At 43.6% G+C, this 24,796-nt stretch overlaps 1 protein-coding gene across 1 annotated transcript in view; it reads right to left on the reverse strand.

Moving 5' to 3' along the window:
* Positions 1-24,796, reverse strand: part of abca4b (ATP-binding cassette, sub-family A (ABC1), member 4b) — a 180,017-nt gene that overhangs the window by 106,023 nt on the left and 49,198 nt on the right. The window contains exons 13-17 of the mRNA XM_059983935.1: positions 21,405-21,610; positions 16,201-16,377; positions 13,197-13,419; positions 7,452-7,673; positions 4,667-4,871 (exon numbers count right to left, since the gene is read on the reverse strand). Coding sequence (XP_059839918.1) covers positions 4,667-4,871; positions 7,452-7,673; positions 13,197-13,419; positions 16,201-16,377; positions 21,405-21,610 — 1,033 coding nt within the window. The remainder of the gene's footprint in view (positions 1-4,666; positions 4,872-7,451; positions 7,674-13,196; positions 13,420-16,200; positions 16,378-21,404; positions 21,611-24,796) is intronic.

The raw sequence follows: 24,796 nt of genomic DNA on the forward strand, positions 1-24,796 counted from the left end.
TGGCATCTTTAATTTACTTCTCCTGAAGACGTGAAGGTTGGGGTGAGGTAAAGTTATTTTTTTCCAGATAAATAGAAATGCAAGCAATCTTTAATCCTGTATTGGCTCACAACTTCCCCAGGAATGTCGGTGTTTCCGTGAGGGACTGCCAGCACTTAGTTACATAGCTGAGGGAAGTCTGGGACGCAGATATTCCAAACTTCACAAAACTGATTGTTGATGGGAGCTTGGGAACCAGTGCAGGAGGGCAAAGGGTCACACAAGTAATTGCAGCTTTATGGTCACAGTTCTGATTTAAGTTCCCTGGCTGTTGAAGTTGGATAAGATGTTGGTGAGGCCAAATTTGGAGTCTTGCGTGCAGTTTTGGTCACCTACATACCTACGAAGAAAATATCAAAAAGATTGAAAGAGTACAGAGAAAATTTGCAAGGATGTTGTTGTCTCTGGAGTTTTAGGGAAAGGGTTCAGGTTAGGAATTTTTTTCCTTGTCGTGTAGGACAACGAGGGGAGATTTGATAAGGGGTATAGATAAGATAGACACTATCTGCAGAGGTTGGGTAAGACTACAACTAGAGGTGACAGGTTAAGGGTGAAAGGTGAAATATTTAAGGGGAACCTGAGAGAGAACTCTTCACTCAGAGTGTGCAAACAAGCTGCAAGTGGAAATGGATGGGGGGGGGGGGTGGTTTCAGTTGAGAGAAGTTTGGATAAGTACATGGATTGGAGGTCCAGGTGCATGATGATGGGACAAGGCAGAACAACAGTTTGGCACAGACTAGAAGAACGGAAAGACCTGTTTCTGTATTATAGTGCTATATGTCTCTATAGTGAGAGATGTTCATGCATCAGGTTGGACCAGCCTGGATTCAGTTCTTTTCAATTGAAAGAGACTGTCTCCTGATTCAGACAGCAGGACTCATTGGAGGTTACCCAGGATCCCAAATGTAAAAGGAAATAGCTGAAGGATTGGAGCAGGGGTTAGGGATTCAGATTTCTCGATTATTGGGATTTCTTTTGGGGCAGACGTGACCTGTACAAAAAGGATGGGTTGCACTTGAATCTGAGGGGGAACAATATCTTGGTGGGGAGGTTTGCTAAGGCTGTTGGGGAGAGCTTAAACTAGAATTGTTGGGGAGAGGGAAAGACAGAAGAAGGGACAGTTGGTTCACAAATAGAGAAAGCTTGCAGACAGTGTGAGCAGGAGGATAGCCAGGTGGAGATGTGTCTATTTTAATGCAAGGAATATTATGAACAAAGCGGATGAGCTTAGAGAGTGGATCAGCACTTGGAGCTATGATGTTGTGGCCATTACAGAGACTTGGATGGCACAGGGGCAGGAATGGCTACTTAGAGTGCCAGGCTTCAGATGTTTCAGAAAGGACAGGGAAGGAGGCAAAAGAGGTGGGGGTGTGGCACTGCTGATCAGAGACAGTGTCACAGCTGTAGGAATGGAGGAAGTCATGGAGAGATTGTCTACGGAGTCTCTGTGGGGGGAAGTTAGGAACAGAAAGGGGTCAAAAACTCTACGGGATTTTTTTTATAGATTGTCCAATAGTAACAGGGACATCAAGGAGCAGATAGGGGACAGATTCTGGAAAGGTGTAATCATAAAAGGGTTGTCATGATGGGAGATTTTAATTTCCCAATATTGACTGGCATCTCCCTAGAACAAAGGGTTTAGATGGGTTGGAGTTTGTTAGGGATGGAGTTTGTTAAGTGTGTTCAGGAAGGTTTCTTGACACAATATGTAGATAAGCCTACAAGAGGAGAGGCTGTACTTGATCTGGTATTGGGAAATGAACCTGGTCAGGTCTCTCAGTGGGAGAGCATTTTGGAGATCACAATTCTATCTCTTTACCATGGCATTGGAGAGGGATAGGCACAGACAAGTTAGGAAAGCATTTAATTGGCGTAAGGGGAAATATGAGGATATCAGGAAGGAACTTGGAAGCATAAATTGGGAACAGATGTTCTCAGGGAAACGTATGGCAGAAACGTGGCAAATGTTCAGGGTATATTTGTGTGTCGTTCTGCATAGGTACGCTCCAATGAGACAGGGAAAGGATGGTAGGGTACAGGAACCATGGTGTACAAAGGCTGTTGAAAATCTAGTCAAGTAGAAAAGAAAAGCTTATGAAAGGTTCAAAAAACTAGGTAATGATAGAGACTGAGAAGATTATAAGGCTAGCAGAAAGGGGCTTAAGAAGGAAATTAGGAGAGCCAGAAGTGGCCAATAGAAGGCCTTGCTGGGCAGGATTAAGGAAAAACCCAAGGCATTCTACAAGTACGTGAAGAGCAAGAGGATAAGACGTGAGAGAATAGGACCAATCAAATGTAACAGTGGAAAAGTGTGTATGGAACCAGAGGAGATGGCAGAGGTACTTAATGAACACTTTGCTTCAGTATTTACTCGGAAAAGTATCTTGGTGATTGTAGTGATGACTTACAGCGGACTGAAAAGCTTGAGCATGTAGATATTAAGAAACAGGTTGTGCTGGAGCTTTTGGAAAGCATCAAGTTGGATAAGTCGCCTGGACCTGACGAGATGTACCGCAGGCTACTGTGGGAGGCAAGGGAGGAGATTGCTGAGCCTCTGGCGATGATCTTTGCATCATCAATGAGGACGGGAGAGGTTCCGGAGGACTGGAAGGTTGCAGATGTTGTTCCCTTATTCAAGAAAGTGAGAATACATAGCCCAGTAAATTATAGACCAGTGAGTCTTACCTCAGTGGTTAGTAAGTTGATGGAGAAGATCCTGAGAAGCAGAACTTATGAACATTTGGAGAGGTACAATATGATTAGGAATAGTCAGCATGGCTTTGTAAAGGGCAGGTCATGCCTTATGAGCCTGATTGAATTTTTTGAGGATGTGACTAAACATATTGATGAAGGAAGAGCAGTAGATGTAGTGTATATGGATTTCAGCAGGGCATTTGATAAGGTACCCCATACAAGGCTTATTGAGAAAGTAAGGAGGCATGGGATCCAAGGGGACATTGCTTTGTGGATCCAGAACTGGCTTGCCCACAGAAGGCCAAGAGTGGTTGTAGATGGGTCATATACCCCTTCTCTTCATGATTTTTACAAATGACCTGGATGAGGAAGCGGAAAGATAAGTTAGTAAATTTCCTGATGACACAAAGGTTGGGGGTGTTGTGGATAGTGGGGAGGGCTGTCAGAGGTTACAGCGGGACATCGATAGACTGCAAAACTGGGCTGAGAAGTGGCAAATGGAGTTCAACCCAGGTAAGTGTGAGGTGGTCCATTTTGGAAGGTCAAAAATGATGGCAGAATATAGTAGTAATGGTAGGACTCTTGGCAGTGTGGAGGATCAGAGGGGTCTTGGCCTCCAAGTCCATAGGAGACTGAAAGCTGCGACGCAGGTGGACTCTGTGGTTAAGAAGGCATGCGGTGTAAACCCTTGTGCTTATGATAAATAACCATATTGTGCCTGTTCTTGCTTATTGTATTACAGTTGAAAACAAATATGATTAAAATGCAGGATATTAAGGTTGCACTTCTCAAAAATGATCATGGTTACACTTGATTATTAAATGTTACCTACAGTGCTTCTGCAATTAAACAGTTAAACGTAGCAGAGACTGTGATCCCTTCTATGGTTTAGATGTAATTTAGGGATAAAGAGATATATCGTTAGAATAACAGGTGGAATTAATAATATTTGTTTGCAAATCATCACTATAACAAAATCTTGAGATTTCATGAAATAGATACCTCCTGTAAAATCTATATGTGGTAAAAATATTTAATGGATTCCCAGTTTGACAAGTTGGACTATTGACTTCACAATCTACGTTATTATGACCTTATTGTCTACCTGCACTGCGCTTTCTCTGTAAGAGCAACACTTTGTTCTGTTTTCTGCTTTCTTTTCCCTTGTACTTGTACAATGTACTGTGTATGTTACTCAAAATGGCTTCTTTGGTTTGTTACGAGTAGGAATGCTTCTTTGTCGGATAAGTGTTTCTCTCGCAGTTGTTTCGCTTTAGAATGGCTGATATGGTAATTGTATTCATTTGTTAATCAGTGGGGAATGTTATTGTGTCTTGTGAGGCTGGGAACTTGGGGGAAGGGTTTTCGCGGGTTTTTGGTGTGAGAGGAGTCGGGAGAAAGACGCCGAGGGAGGTGGACGTGCGCTCGGAAGACCACCGGGGAGTCCGGGGTGGAAGACGTGGAAGTCGGAGGCAAGCGACGAAGGGTCGAATGGTTCGATAGTTGAGCTCCAACGAGTGCACTAAACAGACTGAACTTTGATAAGTTGGCGCCTTTTGTTTTTTTCCTTGTATATATATATATATATTGTATTGCCTAATACTCTTTTAATTTTAATAAACTCTTTAAAGTGTATTTCATAACGGTATTTGTTGTGGGTTCGATACTGTGGGCGGGCGCGAGGCATAAACTCGATTCTCACAGCACCTGCGTGTACGGGAGGTGGGGTTGGTGTGTGGCTGGATCTCCTTTTCCCCTAGACATATACCAGCCTGTTGGGTAAGTGTTACATACTGACAGAATGCACGATGTGATGACTCGATCTGTATGAAAGGGATGCAAGATGAGCTTTTCACTGTATCTCAGTACATGTGATAATAAAAGAATCAACTACAATAAACCAATTTCTATCTCCCACTTGACGTCAGCGCACCTGGAAACACGGCATCAAGGTACCAGGCGAGAATTCCGTACAGAAATGCGTCGAACAGCATCATTGTGATGGAGAGCAGCATACTATACTCGTCCCCTTCAACAGGACTGGCATGGATATTGCCCAAATGTAGACCCACACCCTGCTCCTCATAACGGGATAGATACTCCGATCCAAACCCAAAGGCCACTGGAGACAACAGGCTCTGAAATGTCAAGAAACACACCAACAATTCGGTGATGGTCACAGCACAGAGACACAGAGCACTACAGAACAGAGGCATGACCGTCAGGCCCATCTAGGCCTTGCCAGGTTATTATTCTGCCTAGTCCCAATGACTTGCACCTGGACCATTGTCCTCATACTCCTCCCATCCATGCACTTATCCAAACTACCCTTAAATGTTGAAATCAGGCCCTCCTTGACCACTTCTGCTGGTAGCTCTTCCATACTCTCACCACCTTCTGAATGAAGAAATTCTCCTCCTGTTCCCCTTTCACTCTGAACCCAGCTGTGTGTCTCACCCAGCCTCAGTATAAAAAACCAGCTGGCATTTACCCTATCTATACCCCTCGCAGTGCTCTTCAACGACAGCAAACTGCCTTTGACACAACCACAGTGAAGGCTTTTAGAATATCTATCAGTACAACCTTGAACAGGCCATTCTTGACCTCACAATCTGCATTGTCCTGACCTTGAGCCTTATCAGCTACCTGCACTATACTTTCTCTATAACTGTAACACATTACTCTGTTATTGATTTACCTCAGAGCACTGTGTAATCATTTGATCTGTATGAACAATATACAGGACAAGCTTTCCTTTGTAACTTGTTGTGTGCGGCAATAGTAACACAACTTCATTTCCAAAATATTTATGCGTCTTTCTAAAAGCCTCTTAAACTGCACTAGTGTGCGTGATTCTAATACAACCACTGTTATCCTAGTCCAGGCACCTACCACTTTCAGCTTAAAAAACTTGCTCTTCACATCACCTTTAAACTTACCCTCTCTAGCCTTAAAGACACGTCCTCTGATGTTTGACAGTCTACGCTGAGGAATAGGTTCAGGCTGTTTACCCTATCTACGCTTCTCATCATTTATAGAAACACAGATCAGGTCTCTCCTCAGCCTCTGATGCTCTATGAAGAACAACCCAAGCTTGTCCAACCTTTCCTTAGAGCTCATGTCCATTACTCCAGGCAGCATTTTAGTAAGCCACTTCTGCACCCTCTCCATAGTCTCCACAGTCCTCCTGTAACACACAACACTCCAAGTGCAGTCTGACTAAAGTTTTGTACAGGTACAGCATGACTTCCTTACTTTTATACTTGACACCCTACTAATGAAGGGAACCTTGCCATAGGCCTTCTTACCCCCTTATCTGCCTGCATAGTCACTTCAGTAAACTATGGACATGGACCCAAGATCCTTCTGTACCTCAGTGCTATTAAGGAGTCTTCCATTAACTGTATACTTTCTCTTTTCATTTGATCTCCCAAAATGCAGCTCCCAACACTTGCCTGGATTAAACTCCAGCTGCCACTTCTCAGCCCCTATCTGTAGCTGATCTATATGCCGCTGTATTCTTTGATAGTCCTTTATACTGTCCACAGCTCCATCAGTCTTGGTGTCACCTGCACACTTGCTAATTACCCATCTACATTTTCATCCAAGTCATTGCTACACATCGCAAACTTTTACCATTCTCTTTCTGAGATTTTAAATGATGTTGTGGAAAAATATGCCCTTAATGATGATGGTGTTCTTGAGTGTTCCAGATAAACATAGAGTAGAGTCAAGCAGCAGCAACTCGCCTTCTGTGTAAGTTTGCTACAGCTCTCATGATTCTTCCTTATTATGGCCCAGAAGGCGGCCATTTGGCCCATGCAGGATCCCAATGGGCAATCTTGCCCGACCCATTCCTCCACCCTTATTTTTCCTGTAGCAATACCACATTCTCTCTTAAACGTGCCTATTAACTTTCACGTGGACCTCTTGCCTCTTAATGAACTAGGGGACAATTTAGACAGTGACCATAGCACGTTTTGTAAGTGTGAGGAAACTGGGGAATCCAGGGAAAACCATACAGTCACAGGGAGAGTGTAGAAAAACCCCACAGACAACACCAGAGGTCAGGATCGAATCTCAGTCCCCGGAACAGTGACGCAGCAGCATACACTATTGCTCTATTGAGCAATGAATTCAGCCACTTCAGATAGCCTGCCTCTGCAGTAATAATGGCAGCAACTTCTAATGTTAGTTTGGGTTTGCTCAAACTCACTGAGGAACCTCTGATCCCCTCGGTGTTCCCTGCAGTGTCTGCTAGGTTTTGTGCTGATGGAGAGATTGGACAATCGCTGGAGCATCAGGCTCTGAGGGGGCGACTGATAGAAGAATGTAAAATTATCAGGGGCACCTTATGTGCACTATCACTTTATGGACGTACAATTAATCTATGAATATAAGCTATCTTATGTATTTATGTTTATTGTGCTTTTAAAATTTTACTATTCCATTCTTTTTCTTTGTGCTTTTTTGTGCTGTATCGGATTTGGAATAACAATTATTCCATTCTCCTTTACACCTGGCATTTAACAATCTTGAATCTTTCTAATGGCTGAAACAATTCATGAAGGCCTCCAATGTGACTCAATGTCTAAGATGGGTGTGAGAATCCTGATTAAAATATTACAGATGCACTTTGCAATGCCCTCATCTATTAGTTAATGTGAACCAGTGCTGGACTATTCAAAGAGGTAAGGATTTCACTCTGTTAAACTCACCACTATCAACTTCATATTTCTGGTCATCCTGTCCTGCCAAGCATAGCAGAGAATGTGAGGCAGGTAGAGGCTGAAGTAAATGATCCCACTGCAAGCAGCAGCCACGTTTGCCTTGGAGAAGAACACACTCAGCAGGAAGCACTGCATAATGGTGGCTACGGTAAAGACCAGGAGAAAGACGAAGAGGAGGAAGGGGTTGCTGTAGTGCAGCACGTTTCCTCTCTGGGAACAAAAGCAAAAGAGAATTGAACAATTAAAATCTTAAAGAACAAAATGCGAGGAAGACAAACTTCTGGAAGATATGAGAAAGAGCAAATCACATAATTAAAGGCTTGATCAGTGACAAGAACTCTGACAGTAATTGATGATAAGCTTTGTAGACACTTTAATATGTGCCCAGTAGTGGATTGATAGTACTAACAATGTAAATTGCTGGAAATACTCAGCAGAACATCTGTGGGGACAGACAGATGAAAATGTTGATGGACTTCAAGTTTATGGCCTAGACTCTGGAGTTCATGTTATGGTGTGTTTTTGGTTTCTGATCGTGTCTTTTTTGGTTACTATTTTGGTGATTTTGAATCAGGGCAGCTTGCTGATATGAAAACTGGGCTGAAATGAATAAGCTTGGACTCTTTTGATTTAGCGTTTCATATTTTGTGTCTCTCGCTTGTTTCTTTTTTGTTTCCATTTGCGCGATTTGTTTTGTTTTGTGTGTGGGCTGGGTGGAATTGATGAGTTTCTCTGAATGGGTTCATGGTGTTTCTTTACTTTATGACTGTCTGTGGAGAAGACGAAACTCAGGGTTGAATACTGCACACATACTTTGATAATATAATTGTGAAGGAAGGACGACAGTGCCTCTACTTCCTCAGGAGTCTGCGGTGATACGGCACATCATTGAAAACCTTGGCAAACTTCTACAAAGGGATACATAATTCCCTAAAAGTTGAAAGCTTGGAAGAGTGCAGAGGAGGTTTACAAGGATGTTGCCGGGACTTGAGAAACTGAATTACAGAGAAAGGTTGATTAGATTAGGACTTTATTCCCTGGAGCATAGAAGAATGAGGGGAGATTTGATAGAGGTGTATAAAATTATGATGGGTATAGATAGAGTGAATGCAAGCAGGCTTTTTCCACTGAGGCCAGGGGAGAAAAAAACCAGAGAACATGGGTTAAGTGTGAAAAGGGAAAAGTTTAAAGGGAATATTAGGGGGAGCTTCTTCACATAGAGAGTGGTGGGAATATGGAATGAGCTGCCAGTTGAAGTGGTGAATGCTGGCTCACTTTTAACATTTAAGAAAAACTTGGACAGGTACATGGATGAGAGGGGTATGGAGGGATATGGTCCAGGTGCAGGTCAGTGAGATGAGGCAGAAAAATGTTTCGGCACAGCCAAGAAGGGCCAAAAGGCCTGTTTCTGTGCTGTAATGTCCTATGGTTCTATGTCCTATGTGTGGTGGAAAGAGTGTTGACTGGCTGCATTGTGGCTCGGCATGGGAACACCAACGCCTTTCAGCAGAACATCCTATAGAAGGTAATTCAACCCAGTCCATTACGGGTAAAACCCTCCCAACCATTGCACACATCTACATGAAACACTGCCGTGTGTCAGACAGAGTGGTCAGCAGCACTGGGGCTCCACAGGGGACTGTCCTGTCTCCTTTTCTCTTCACCATCTACACCTCGGACTTCAACTACAACACAGAGTCTTGCCATCTTCAGAAGTTTTCTGATGACTCTGCCATAGTTGGATGCATCAGCAAGGGAGATGAGGCTGAGTACAGGGCTACGGTGGGGAACTTTGTCACATGGTGGGAGCAGAATCATCTGCAGCTTAATGTGAAAAAGACTAAGGAGCTGGTGGTGGACCTGAGGAGGGCTAAGGCACCGGTGACCCCTGTTTCCATCCAATGGGTCTGTGTGGACATGATGGAGCATTACAAATACCTGGGGATATGAATTGACAATAAACTGGACTGGTCAAAGAACACTGAGGCTGTCTACAAGAAGGGTCAGAGCCGTCTCTACTTCCTGAGGAGACTGAGGTCCTTTAACATCTGCCGGATGATGCTGAGGATGTTCTACGAGTCTGTGGTGGCCAGTGCTATCATGTTTGCTGTTGTGTGCTGGGGCAGCAGGCTGAGGGTAGCAGACACCAACAGAATCAACAAACTCATTCGTAAGGCCAGTGACGTTGTGGGGGTGGAACTGGACTCTCTGACGGTGGTGTCTGAAAAGAGGATGCTGTCCAAGTTGCATGCCATCTTGGACAATGACTCCCATCCACTCCATAATGTACTGGTTAGGCACAGGAGTATGTTCAGCCAGAGACTCATTCCACCGAGATGCAACAATGAGCGTCATAGGAAGTCATTCCTGCCTGTGGCCATCAAACTTTACAGCTCCTCCCTCAGAATGTCAGACACCCTGAGCCAATAGGCTGGTCCTGGACTTATTTCAACTTGTCATAATTTACTTATAATAACAATAATTATTATTTAATTATTTATGTTTTAATATTGCCATGTCTCTACACTGTTCTTGGTTGGTGCAACTGTAACGAAACACAGTTTCCCTCGGGATCAATAAAGTATGTCTGTCTGTCTGTAGAAAAAGCAACGTCCATCATTAAAGATCCCCACCACCCAGGCCATGCTCTTTCCTCGCTGCTGCCATCAGGTAGAAGGTACAGGAGCCTCAGGACTCACACCACCAGGTTCAAGAACAGTTACTACCCCTCAACCATCAGGCTCTTGAACAAAAGGGATAACTACACTCACTTAAGGACTCTTTTATCTTGTTATTTCATGTTCATTATTTATTGTTTTTTATTTATATTTGCGTTTGCACAGCTTATTGTCCATTGATCCTGTTTACAGTTACTGTTCTATAGATTTGCTAAGTATGCCCGCAGAAAAAGAATCTCAGGGGTGTATGTGGTGACATGTATGTACTCTGATAATAAATTTTACTTTGAACTTCATTAACACTGTGTCTCTCTGGCCTGTGAGCATTTCCAGCATTGTATGTTTTATTCCAAATTTTCAGCATTTGAAGTTGCGTTTGTAACATATTCCACAATGTTTTTGTTTAATGAAGAACAGTGAATGGACATATAACCCTCAAACAGAGCCAATATATATAAAAAACAGATTAACCAGCCGATCGTTTCATTTTCACCTGACCATTTCTGTCTAACTGTGAAGTATTTTAGTGGGCTGTGAACAGATTCAGGCTTCTACATCTTGAAACTTTCAGACATAAATAATTTCGTTGCCCTGGGGTTCCCTGCAGCTCCATCATAGTAACAAAAAAGTTCTGGAGATAAGCATCTGTCGAAATAAAGTGACTGCACAATCCAATCTCTGACTCGGTAACTAAAATATTCTCATGCCCTATCTTAGCCAAACCCCAAGCTTTTTCATTTGAAGTGAGTATATTGCAAAAGAAAGGGTAACCTTGAATCTGCAATCTCCCGTAATTAGGATGATATGCAGTGCTTGTGATAATTGCCTGATCTGGATCTTTCCTTATCCAGCTTCTCCTCCCACTCCCTTCCAAGGCAGCTCCTGATTTTTTTTTCCATCACAACGAGTTGTCTCTGAACTCTTCTTAACCTGGATACCACTAAGTCACTGTTCACAACTTAAACTGATCCATTTAGTCCATTAAAGCATTAAAAAGTTACTTTGATTTTCTGATGCAAAAGGACCCAGTAAGTATAAACGTGGATAAAGATAACTCTCTGGTTGAGGTTGTTACCCATACACCCATTGTTTAGAGAGATATTTGATGGGAAACTAATTCAAACCAGGCTCCCAAATCAAAGAATGTTAACAGTCTTGTGATACAGGGCACTTGATCACTGCCTGTGTCCATGGTCATGCTGATTTCAAAGTCAAAGTCAGAGTAAATTTATTCTCGAAGCATGTATGTGTTACTGGACGCATCCTTGGGATTCGTTTTATTCAGGCATTTGCAGGAAAATAAAGAAATACAATAGAATTAATGAAAACTATACATACATAAAGACTGACAGACAGCCAAATGGCAAATGAAGATAAGTTGTGCAAGTAAAAAATATACACTAAGTATATGAGTTGTAGAGTCCTTGAAAGTGAGTCCATAGGTTGTGGAGTCAGTTCAGAATTGAGGTGAGTGAAGTTTAAAGTTCAAAGTAAATTTTATTATCCAAGTACATATATGTCACCAGGTACAACCCTGAGATTCATTTTCCTGTGGGGATACTCAATAAATCTATAGAATAATAACTATAACAGAATCACTGCCTTCTGGTTAAGATGGCGCTACTGAACGTGTGCGACTGCTTTCAGGTACGTAATCAAAAAGCTAAGAAATCTGACCAAAAACTTCACTAAAAATACCTTTTCTGTGGTAAATTGTGTTAAATTATTGCCATAAACAGAGAAGGGACAAGCAATGGCAAAGTGTCATTGGGGGATGAGCGGAGATGGTGTGCCGCAGAATCTTTGCTGATGCAGTTCTGATGCCCGTACAGCTTGCCTGGGAGTGATGTTGGAGCACTTTGAGTGCTAAAAGGAGAAGTTGGGGCCTGGGCAGAGGAGATCTGGTGCCTGTACAACTGGCCTGGGTGTGAGGTTGGATCGTTCTGGGTGCCAAGCTGATTTGAAGACCTTGTGAGTGGCTTCAGTCTGGGTGATGAAACCTGGACCCAGAGCGAGTCATCGAACGGTGTGGTTTAGTGAGAGGCACAATACATGTCTTGACAGTTTAAACGGCAGCTCAGATCAGAAGTGAGATCCAATTTTTCTCGCCCTCCGTAATCCTACTCTTCTGTCTGGGTGCTGGAGTCTTTCACTTTTAAGTTGTTTGGTCAATTTAAATGTTGGCCCAAAAGGACCGGAAAGACAGGGTGTCAGTTGGGACGAGAGCAGATTTCACTTGCTCTCCATGATGGTCATCTCCATGGCACTGTGTCTATGAAGACAGCCGCAGCTGCTGTGCTCCGTGCTCGCTAATATGATAAACTGATAAGTGAGGCTTTGGGCCTACTCTGTGCTGCTCTGGGTCTGAGCACTCAGTTCTGGTTCAGAATGCTGTTGCTCACTTCAACTGCTTGCATGATTTGTGTTTTTCTTCCTTTCTCTTGTGCATCAGGTGTCGGTCTTCTATTTTTATTCTTTTTTTTCTTTAGTTGGGTTTTTTCAGGTTTCTACCTGTGAACAAGCAAATCTCAAGGTTGTGTAATTCATATATTCTTTGATAATAAATGTATTTGAATTAATGGAAGTCCGCCCAGCTAGGGCATTCAACCAGAGGGCAGAAGACAACAAACTGTGCAAATACGAAAGGAAGGAAAGAAGGAAGGAAGGAAGGAAGGAAAGAAAGAAAGGAAGGAAGGAAGGGAGGAAGGGAGGAAAGAAGGAAAGAAGGATAGAAAGAAATGGATGGACAAATAAGTAAGTAAGTAAGTAAGTAAATAAATAAATAAATAAATAAGCAAGCAAGCAAGCAATAAATGTCTATTGCGTGAGATGAAGAGTCCTTGAAAGTGAGTCTTTTGGTAATGGGAACATTTCAACGACAGGTAAGTGAAATTATCCCCTTTGATTCAAGAGCCTGATAGTTGAGGGGTAGGAATTGTGCCTGAACCTGGTGGTGTGCAGCCTAAGGCTCCTCTATCTCCCACTCTTATTCCTGCACTACTGTTCTGAAGGTGAATACCATGTGCTTGGGTGGTGCTCATCACTGAGTTCTTACCATGATCACCACAGTCACCAGCACTGTACTGGCTGCCATCATGAGGAAGCTGTCGATGAACCATGTGACCCAATGCACCCAGCTGGTGACTCCCATGATTCTCAGGGTCTCTTTCAGCCTCAGCTCCTTCTCAAGGACGATACTCTTCACGGTCATGGAGACGGAGTAAATCCAGGAGAGCACCGTGAACATCGGGAAGCAACGAGTCAGTGCTAGCATGAAGCTGGGGGTGGGGAGAAAGAGTCAATAGGCAGGAGGGGAACGGGCAGGCACAGCAGATAAATTGCAGCAAAAGTTAAACGTGTAAGAAGCAAATAGATAACAATTGTGCTAATATCAGGTGGCAAGCCTTCTGGTTTACATTCCTTCTCCTCACAATGCTGTTGAGGAATTCCTTCATTCCTGCAGGAATTGGATCCTCAAATGCTCTCCTTATTGGTCTTCACACAGTAAAACACAAGAGATTCTGCAGATGCTGGAAATCCAGAGCAACTCACACCAAATGCTGATGGAATTCAGCACGTCGGGCACCATCTACGGAGGGGAATATAGAGTCGACATCTCAGGCCGAGGCCCTTCATCGGGGCAGGAAAGGAAAGGGGAGGAAGTCGGAACAAGGTGGTGAGGGAGGGAAGCTTATTCTGGCTTCACCCCCTTTCTTTCCAGTCCTGATGAAGGGGCTCTGCCCGAAATGTCAACCATTTATCCTTTTCCATAGATGTTGCTGAGTTTCTCCAGTATTTTGTCTGTGTTAGAATCTTCATACAACCCAGGGTTAAACAAAATGTTTTATTATCTCACCATGGTATATACAATGTCTAGTTTACTAGATGTAGACTGTCACATTTATAATAATTTATGTAAGTTTTACTAAGCAGGGAAATTAAGGGTTTATGGGGAAAAGGCAGTTAGGTGGAGCTGATCAGCCATGATCTTTTTGACTTATAGGGCAGGCTTGATGGGCCAAATGGCCTTCTCCTGCCTCCATTTATTATGCCCTTATAATTTATTCAAACTAAAGTTCATCAGCCTGAAAGCTTACTTTCATTTCTTTCTCTACAGATAACACTTGTTGAGTCACTTTCAATTTTTATTTCAGATTTCCAGCACCTGCAGATGTTTGCTTTTCAAGTTAGATTTCCTGTAAACTGAACATTAAGAAAATGATCAATTTCTTCTAGATTCTAATCACAAGTTTGTAAATTTGTGCCCAACAAGCATCATTTGGTGGCTGGTTAGGACATGTTTAAGATTACATTATATTCTCTGCTTCGTAGGTCATGCCTCCAGAAAGTCTCTCGCAGCAAGCCTGGTTGATTGATAATAATAATGATCAATGACTAACCTTGTGTTGTTTGTGATTTGAAATTTAGGAATTTAAGCCTGAAAGTCTTGGGAAGTATTCGCTGAATTATTCCAGTTGTAATCTAATGTGTAATGTTTCCCCTGAGTAACCCACCGATAGAACGTAAAACATTACAGCACAGTACAGGCACTTCAGCCCACGATGTTGTGCGACATTTTAACCTACTTTCAGAGGCCCTATGCTGGTCGGGGTCGACCATGGATGTTGCATCCCAGCTGCCTCTGTGATACACAAGTCAGGGCAGTACGATATGGAGAGCAAGCTGTTGTCCATGCAGCAGACTCCCTGCTCCATGCAGCTCACGAATCCAAGGGATACAGTTTGGCACCAGTTTCGTCGCAGGAGTTGCCAGTCAGTATTGGTCATCATGGGACTGCCTTAGGGCCTCCAGCTCTGGACTTTTCCTCAGGGTTTACTCCTGAAGCTTTCGTCAAGAGTGGGTATATCCGCAAGGCAATAGAAGCTCGAGATCAGAGTTTATCTTCTCCTAGATCAGGGGTTCGCAATCTGGAGTCCATGGATTCCTCGGCTAGTGGTAAAAGTCCATGGCATAAAAAAGGTTGGGAACAAGATATTAAAAGGAATAGACAGAGTGGACAGCCAGCGCCTCTTCCCCAGGGCACCACTGCTCAATACAAGAGGACATGGCTTTAAGGTAAGGGGAGGGAAGTTCAAGGGGGATATCAGAGGAAGGTTTTTCACTCAGAGAGTGGTTGATACATGGAATGCACTGCCTGAGTCAATGGTGGAGGCAGATACACTAGTGACGTTTAAGAGACTACTAGACAGGTATATAGAGGAATTTAAGGTGGGGGTTATATGGGCGGTTTGAGGGTCGGCACAACATCGTGGGCCGAAGGGCCTGTAACGTGTTGTACTATTCTATGTTCTATAACCCCATGCCTGGATGAACTGCCAGCCACTGTGACAAAACACATCTGCCCAAACCTACTTTAAGATCAACCTAATCAATCTGAGAATGCAGCTTGTTGGGGGTGTGGTGGTGGGGTAGAGGTGGCAGACAATGTACCCTGGTACAGAGTGTTTGAGGCAGCACAGCAGCCGAGGGCCTGACTCCTGCCAGCTGGCAGTGGGAGGGACCTTCCCTTCAGAAGACCTAGTGGGGGGGGGGTCCACATTGAGCCTCAATATTAGCGATATCCAGAGTTAACCAAAAACTACAGGCTGAGTTTCTCAATAGTTTCATGTGGTTGTGGATTTCATGGCATCTGTGGCATGATCCGGATGCAGTTGGTTACTTCCCTTGTCCTGACCCCTCAACATGGACTGATGAATTCAACAGGCTTTTTCCAGAAGTGTTGTCTTCATATTTCTGGAAGAATTGACCTGACACTTGAAGAAATCACCTTACTGTTAATTAAATTGGAATAAATGTACTACTTGTACAGTGAACATCAAACATTCCAGCACTGTATAGGCCTTTCAGCCTACGACGTTGTGTCAACCTTGAAACCTATTTTAAGATCAATCTAACCCATCCTTCCTACATAGCCCTCCATTTTTCTATCATTCATATCCTATCATCAAACAGTGCTAAGACAAAATCCAAGTTGCTGAAGCTAAATCATCTTTTAAAAAATGAAATTTTAAGAGAATACCAGTTAATAATTCACTCACATATCATCAACAAAGCAGGGATATGGCATTTGTTGGACATAGATTCCCGATGGGACCTCGGTGTTGGTATGGGTCCTGATAATTCCATGTTCAATCATGTCTTGTAAGTAAGCAAAACCTCCCCAGATGTAACGCAAATCCTCTATTGGGTCAGCTCTGGGTCCTGGGTCCCAGTACCTGTGGGAGAAGCAAGCACCGAGTTAACACAAGATACAGAATGAATGGCGCCCAGTAATGGTGTAAATAACAAGGGCCCATGCTCATGAGGTGGAAATATCAGGAATCTCTCCTTTCCACATGCATGATCAACACATGGGACAACTGAAAGGACAGAAACATCTCAGAAATCACAACAGATTGAAGGAGATTGAGAGGAAATGCCAACCGTTTCAAATCAATTGCGGGGATGTTGCAGGAGCGCATGTGGTAAATGGATTGCACAGTGAATTGATTTGCATCCCCCCCCCCCCCCCACACGCAGAGGGCTCTTTCTTTATCGCGAGGCATTCAAGGGTGCATGTTTCCGTCTCGACGGGCCGGTTCACCATTGCCACACTAAGTTGCCCAGCACATGCTGTTACTGGCGTGACTCAGTAAAAATGTTTGATCATACCACTCCATTGTCAGTCTTGGTCAGCACATTCATAAAGAAATGGATTGAGACTCAACAGGGAGTAGGCTCTTCGGACATTTCGAGCCACATCCTCAGACTCTGTCGTTAACGTGCTTCACTGTACGCATTGGTGTGCGTGCGTGTGTGTGTGTGGGTGCTGTCTATATGTGTGGTGGTGGGGGAGTGGGTGGCAGAGGGATATTTCTGGGTCAGGTGTAGAGATCCTTGGATCCTATACCTGTTTTCTGTAATTGAGAGCAACCAGTGTGGTTGAAGCTGAAATTTTATTTGTAATTTTATGGCATCAGATCTACTATTTTATTTATTTACATTCTGGCCCTTTGAGCCTGCTGCCCAGCAACCCCTGATTTAACCACATCCTAACCACAGGACAATTTACAATGATCAGCTAATCTACCAACTGATTCATCTTTGGACTGTGGGAGGAAACTGGATCACCCGGAGGAAACCCACGTGGTCTTGGAGAAACCGTACAAACTTCTTACAGGTAGCAGCGGGAATTGAACCTAGGTCACCTATACTGTGAAGCGTTGTGCTAACCACTACGCCACCATATAGCAGTGCTTTTAATTGTCCATCACTGGTGGCTGCTGCAGTCTGAAACTCTGGAATTCTTTCCTTAAATTGTGCTTCCCACATTTCCTTCCTCTGATAGGGAGATCACTAAAACTTCTTCCATCCTATTTGTTTTTAAGTTTTGGAAAATGCAGTATGCACTAGTATTGTGCTATGTGATTCGATGGCAGATGTTGCTTGCTAACCCTCCTGTGGAGCGCCTCGGAACACTTACTACATTAAAAATAATCTACAAGTGCAAATTGTTATGAGTGTTCAACAGACAATTAGGCTGCGGAAGTTACATACAATTGAGCTGAGAACTTTCAGAGGGACAAATGACCAAAAGGAGTTCAAGCAGTTCATGGATGCTTGAGGTTCAAGGGTAGTCCTTGTGCTCATTTGAAGGGAACGTAACTGGGAATCTGCTCCTTCTTTACACCACTGTGTTGAGAACCAGGGCTTACTGCTTGTGAATCAACCACCAATTTGCTTATCCTGTTAATAGATTAACAGAGGGCAATATGTTAAGCGTAGCTATCTTGACAGGTTAAGCAGATTTCTCCCGTTATCACTTGCTGTTGTGAAACAGTGAACTGATTTTTAATGTTTTGTAGATTATTACCACCTGCCCGTTGTTAGAGAAGAGTTAGGGAGACACAATGCACTCAGTGCCTGAATCGACAGTCACCATTACCGCTGGCCACTGAAGGTTGTTAAGGTTTGGAGCTGGGGAGCACATAGGAAGCAGGTACAGGAAATTCAAATCACAGAAGGGAAGAGCTCAGGTGGCACTGGAAGTGGACAAGGCTACAAAACAAAGATGAATGGGTTTGTGGAAGGATTTGTAGATAAAGGAAAGGGATAAATTAAGACTTAACAAAATCACTACACATGGCATGGTGTACGAGTATGGACCAATTTTGTGGGTATAGTCAAATCTTTGGTACTTTCCCAAGTACTCAACCTTCACATATGAATGTAGATGTTAATTGTTGAGACACAGACTGTCTATATAGCAAGTCCCACACCCAAGCATACATTTTTTCTGCACTAATGCATAATGCATCCATGTTCCATACAAGAGAGATCATCATCATTATGTGCCGTGTCATATGACATGGGTGATCACGGTCTTTCCACGACTATGACTGTTCTTAGCAGCTTTTTCTTCAGAATTGGTTTCCTATTGCCTTCTGGGCAGTGTCTTTACAAGATGGGTGACCCCAACCATTATCAATACTCTTCAGTGATTGCCTGCCTGGCATCAGTGGTCACATAACAAGCACTTGTGATGTGCACCAGCTGCTCATACAACCAGCCACCCCCTGCTCTTATGGCTTCATGTGACCCTGGCCAGGGTGCTAAGCAAGTGCTCCACCTAGCCCAAGAGTTACCTGTAGGCTAGCAGAGGGAAAGAGCACCTTAAACCTCCTTTGGTAGAGATGTATCTCCACCCTGCCACCCAAACCTGATCACTGGTTTCAGTGTCCCAGTTATCCCCTCCCCACTTAACTCTGAAAATATGGGGCAATTGCAGTGTTCATCTTTAAGATAACTCATTACACAGAGCAGTTGGTACTGTGTATGAAGACCTTCATGTTATGCCTAACCCAGCACCAGACCAGATGGTGCATTTATTAATGAATCCATCATTACAACTTCAGCAGATGTTTATTGAACGCAGAATGGTATAGCATAGTACAGGCCATTTGGCCCACAATGTTGTGCCAACTTTTAACCTACTGCAAGATCCCCCACCCTCTCTATCTGCCCACCACCCACACACTCCCCCCCACCTCCCTCCTCCCTCCTCATTCTACTCTTCATTGCCCTCACCTATCAGATTTCATCTTCTTCAGCCCTTTGTCACTTCTGCCTATCACCTCCTGGCTTCTGACATTATTGCCACCCTCCTTCAGCTGTCTATCAACCCTCCTCAGCTGGATCCACCTATCACTCTGCCAGCTCTTGCCCCACCTTTTTAAAACGGCTAACTCCCCCTTTCACTCCTGAACCGGTGAAAGGTCTCAGCCTGAAACATCCATTCTCCGTTTCTCTGCATGGACCCACTGAGCTCCTCCAGTGCTTTCTGCGTCACTATTGGTAATAAAATGCAGCGATTCAGATTCCTACACTTGGTGCTGAATCTTTCTGATGCCCATAACAGAATCAGACTGTGTAGCCTATTCCATTTTAGGTGCAGGTTTATCCGGAAGAGGCATCGCAATCTAACTCGGTGCTACTGGAACGGTCTGGGGGTTTGGTTTAGTGAGGGAGTGTCGCATCCCGTCTCAAGTGAAGACAGAGTTACAATGAAATGGATTGAAACCTGTGTTAGCTCTTTAAAGAGTGGCCAAACCATACAGTTGGACTATTGCCCAGTCAAAGTGGCTGAGAAAATTCACAATTAGCCTTGTATAGGCCCTGGAGCAGGGTGGGGTACACACAACATAAAAGAACCCACAGTCAGATAGAGGGGAATGACAAGGAAATAGCTACACCAAAGCTCTGTGGAATGATGTGCAGTGGGGATCACTCAACGTCTCCCATGGACACTGTGCTTCTATTGTGTGAAACAATCCCCCATTGTGTACATGTTACAGCCGTAGGAGAGAATGTGCACTTTTAATTTCAATAACTCAGGCTCATCTGGTTACACTTCATAACACAGCCAAGTGAAACAATTGGAGAAGAGCCCATTCTGAAACAAGCTGGATGCCACCGCCAGCCATTTCCAAACTAAATGCCCAAGCAAGTAACAGTGGCATTTGTCTGCATTGTGGAACTGATGAGGGTGGTGAGGTAGAGTCCATGGGGTTCAATTTCAACCACTGAAAGCAATCTCTCTGCCCAGTGTTTTTGTTTCCATGTGTCCGACACAATGCTTTTGTCATGTTCGACAAAGGCAGGAAACCTGTGTGGGAGAGTTTTTAAAGTGGAAAAGCGTGTGCTCTCAGGCAGTCTCGCTCTCTCGACCGCGGAAGCCCAAGTACAGTGGTACGAACACAGGTCACAACTATGACATCTTCTGAGCTGTCCACGAAGCACAGCAGGACCATCTGCCTGACCGTTAGATCTCACCGTTGATCTCATTCGCCCAGTCTGCCGGAGGTGACGGCATGCTGGACAGGCATGACCCTATCTCACCCGGGTATCCATTCATTTTTACCTCTCTCAGTATTGTGTGCAGCTTCTGATGGAAGGTCAATGAGTGAAAAGCTTGCTCTGATTTTCCACAGAGGCTGCCTGCCCTGCTGAATGTGTTCACCATTTTCTGTCTTGTTTCTAGTACAGGCGGCATTTTGCTTCTGCGCACAGTACACGGTGTTGTTTTCAGGAGTGATTGGAGAAATCAGTCAACTTTCCCTCCTGGTAAAGCTATTGAAGGCATGTTTGCAAAATGGGTCCATGCCATTTAAAATTCACATGTACTTCATTCAGATGTAGATTGGAGGAAGGCAGATCAGACAGACAGCACTCACAACCTGTATCATGCCAACAGGACACACAGGGAAGGAATTCTACCGATAGGAGCACAAGCACAAATTGCTTGAGGAACTCAGCATGTCCATGGACATATGGCAGGAAGGGATACAGGGAGAAGGCAGGAGATTGGAGCTGAGAGGGAACGGAATCAGGCATGATGAAATAGCGGAGCAGCTGTACCGAATGGCCTGATTCTGCTCCAATGTCTTACGGGAACGAATATAAAACCACTGAGAGTTTGCAAATAGCTAGCTGGTTTTACTTTCGGAACTTATAGACCTCCATGCATTTAAGGGGATGTACAGGGGAAGTTTTTCTTTGACGCAGAGTGATAGATGCCTGAAATGAGCTGCCAAGGGTAGTAGTGGAAGGACATACAATAGTGGTGTTAGACACATGAATATACAGGGTGGAGGGACTGTACGCCAACAGAAGGGAGCTGGTTTAATTCAGCATCTTGGTCTGCAGAGACATACGTGGCCTGTTTCTGTGCTCTACCATTCTACGTTCTATGAATGAAACTGACCGGTCTTTTATTTTATTTGTTCGCTCCACCGCATCAATGTCCATCCGGATTTTATACTTGACATGAGTTGGAAGCTTGTTTGACCACGGGTGCAAGTCCGGGAACACAATCCCTGCCCAAAACTTGTTCTCCTCCAGAAGGTAAAGTGCCCTGTGGGTGAGCTGCCCTTCGTCCAAGTGGCCTTCGAATTTATCCAGGTTTAAACACTGCAAATAATCAAAGAGTTTACCACAAGAGAATGGCTGAGTAAATAGCAGAGTGAGAAGATAACAGTTTATGGTGTCTGTAATTAAATGCTTGAAATGTAAACAGTAATTTATACTTTAGCCGACTCTGCCGCACCTGCAGTAAGCAACCGCAGATGTCCAGATAACAAAAACTTGTCTTTTGTTGAATTATCATGGAATGAGCAAGATACTTAAAAGAAGATGTGAAGTTTAGCAAAACAGCACCAGAATACAAGCTTATCTTAACTCTTACCGTTCCGTCAGCCTTTCACTGATTAAGCAGCCAAAATCTGAAAAGCACTTTGAATTTAAATGGGAAGAGAGGAAAAAGCGCAACAGGTTTCAAACTCACAAAAGATGGGCCCCGGAAAATTATTCTCAGAAAAACTGATCGATCCATGGCACTTTTAGGGAGAAGAACAGAGGTCCATAATCCCTGAATCTTTAAAGCGACAGCTGGAATCCTCGCTGGGATTCTTTCATATAGATAATTCAAAATGAACTTGCTGGTCTATCCTACCCAGTCTCCAGGCATATATTCTCGATGCTGAATCACTGAAAGAAAATTAACTTTGGAAGTACAGGAAGATCTCAGAACAGTATCTGTTTGCTGTCAAATGTTGCATATTTGGTTTTGGGTAATGTTATCTCTTTTCCCTCGATGAACAGTTAAAAAAACACTAACTAGCAATTACTTGTCTTCAATATCTTGATGATGTTTTTAATCTCCTTTGTCAGACGACTGTTACAGCGCCAAGACATCTTATCTCCTGAGTGAGTGGATTCTGGAACAAGTGCGGTTGCCGGGGGATGAAGTTAAATCACAGAGCTGATTCAATCTTTATTTTGAAAAAAAATTCCCAAAGCTATATAAACATGCTGACAACAGTGAAATGGGTCGGTAACGCCAGATGAGTGTTCCCTATGGCATGAACTAAACCAACAGCAGTGAAAATGGAACCCTGTGTACTTGAATCTAAGCTTCACTAGATCTTCAGCATCATGGCTAAATAGGTGTTGAGTATTGTGATAGTTTCACAAATACATTGAGGCATGCTGTGTATTGGAATGTGCTGATTGAGATACTAATATATATAGATATATATAGAGCAACTATATACAACTATATATATAATTTTGGGGACTACAGGCTGCTGTAGTGGCTGGAATGTTTCTGTCAGTGTTACATTGTCACATGGGTCTTCTGTCCAATAGGACTGCAGCACATCCCTATAGTGGATACTCTCAGTTATCAATTGAACTGCAAGAGGAAGAAAACAATTGGTCTCAGCAACACCAACATGTCCTTCTAGACTGCCTTCATTATACCAAATCAGCCAGGACTCTTCGTGAGGGTTTTGGCAGCTGTTAACCTTATTCTGCATTCTATAAGACCAAAATACATAGGAGGAGAATTAGGCCATTCAGCCCACTAATTCTGTTCCACCACTCAAACATTGGTGATTTATTATCCCTCTCAGTCCCATTCTCCAACCTTCTCCCCATAACCTTTGATGTCCTGACTAATCAACCTCTGCTTTAAATATACCCAATGGCCTCCACAGTGGTTTGCGGCAATGAATTCCACAGATTCACCATCCTCTGGCTGAAGAAATTCCTCCTCATCTCTGTACAAGGGGACATCCTTATATTCTGAGGCAGTGCCCACTGGTCCCAGACTATAATGGAAACATCTTCTCCACATCCACTATGCCTATCAATGCTTGATAGGTTTCAATAAGATCTTCCTTCATTCTTCTAAACTTCAGTGAGTAAAGGCCCAGATCCATTGAGAAGTTCTCTTGCTTTAACGCTTTAATTCCTGGGATCATTCTGTTACCTTGTATTACTCCAGCGCACTGCACAATGAATTTATCTGTATGAACAGTATGCCAGACAAGCTTTTCACTGTACCTGTGACAATAATAAACAAGATTCCAATTATCTTCAAGGAGGAGAAAGAGGTAGAGTGGCATTGCTGTTTGGAAATGAAACTACAAAGCTTGGCGCCATGGCATTTTCAATGGGGCATTGAAAATGGCTGCCCATTGGCAGGGAGAGGAAGACAGGGGTCATTATAGAAATGGAGATGCCTGAAACGTGTGGCCAAAGAGAGAGTTAAACAAGAGGGTGAGATTTTAAAAGTGTGAAAACACTCGATACTGTGGTTCTACCTATTCCTGATGTTGCTGAAGAGAAGCCTAGGCCTGTTACTGTGCTATGACCTAGTCAGCTGAGTCAGTAGACCAGATACCTCCATCAGAGGCACCAGCCTCCCCACTACCACGGACATCTTCAAAAGGCGGTGCCTCATGAAGGTGCCATTAAGGGCACTCACCATCCAGTACTTGCACTCTTCTTATTACTACCATAGAGGAGGAGGTATAGGAGCCTGAGGACACACACTTGACGTTTTAGGAACAGCTTCATCCCCTCCACCATCAGATTTCTGCATGGTCCATGAACCATGACTATTTTGGTCTTTCCTTGCGCTGTTTATTTATTTTGTGATATTCCTTGTAGTAACTTTTTTACATTCCTCTGCACTGCTGATGCAAAACAACAAATTTCACGACATGTGACAATGATAATAAATCTGCTTTTGACACTGCCACACTGTTCCAGGTAAACACCTTTGACCACAAGAAAAGTACACAGTAAGAGTCCAGCCAGATGGTGCATGGGAATACCTGCACTGCAAAATTCCAGATCAGCTAGGAACTGGGTGTAGTTTCTGAGCAGAAGTTAATGGGTTCTTACTTAGTAAGGGTATCAAAGGATACGATGAGAAGGCCAGGAGAATGGGTTATAAATTGGCCATGATGGAATGGTGGAGCAGACTCGTTGGGCTGCATGGCTTAATTCTGCTCTCATGTCTTATGGTCTACATACCCTGCTGCTCCCTCACTGTGATTGTGGCAAAACTGTGGGGCTTCCTCATTACAAGGGCTGCCGCTTGAAACCATAATTCGCAAACCACCCACCCAACTCCCTCTCATCGTCAATTTGGGATGGTGATATGGAAATAATGGTCTGAAAATGAATAAATCATCCTGAAACATAAAATAAGAAATGGTTCCTGTACAACACTAAGCTGCCTTATCTGCCAGGGAGTAGCTGTGTTACAGAGTTACAGCAAACAGGTGCCGTTTACCTCTACAACAC

The sequence above is a fragment of the Hypanus sabinus genome, chromosome 11, assembly GCF_030144855.1.
Source record: "Hypanus sabinus isolate sHypSab1 chromosome 11, sHypSab1.hap1, whole genome shotgun sequence".
NCBI lineage: Eukaryota > Metazoa > Chordata > Chondrichthyes > Myliobatiformes > Dasyatidae > Hypanus > Hypanus sabinus.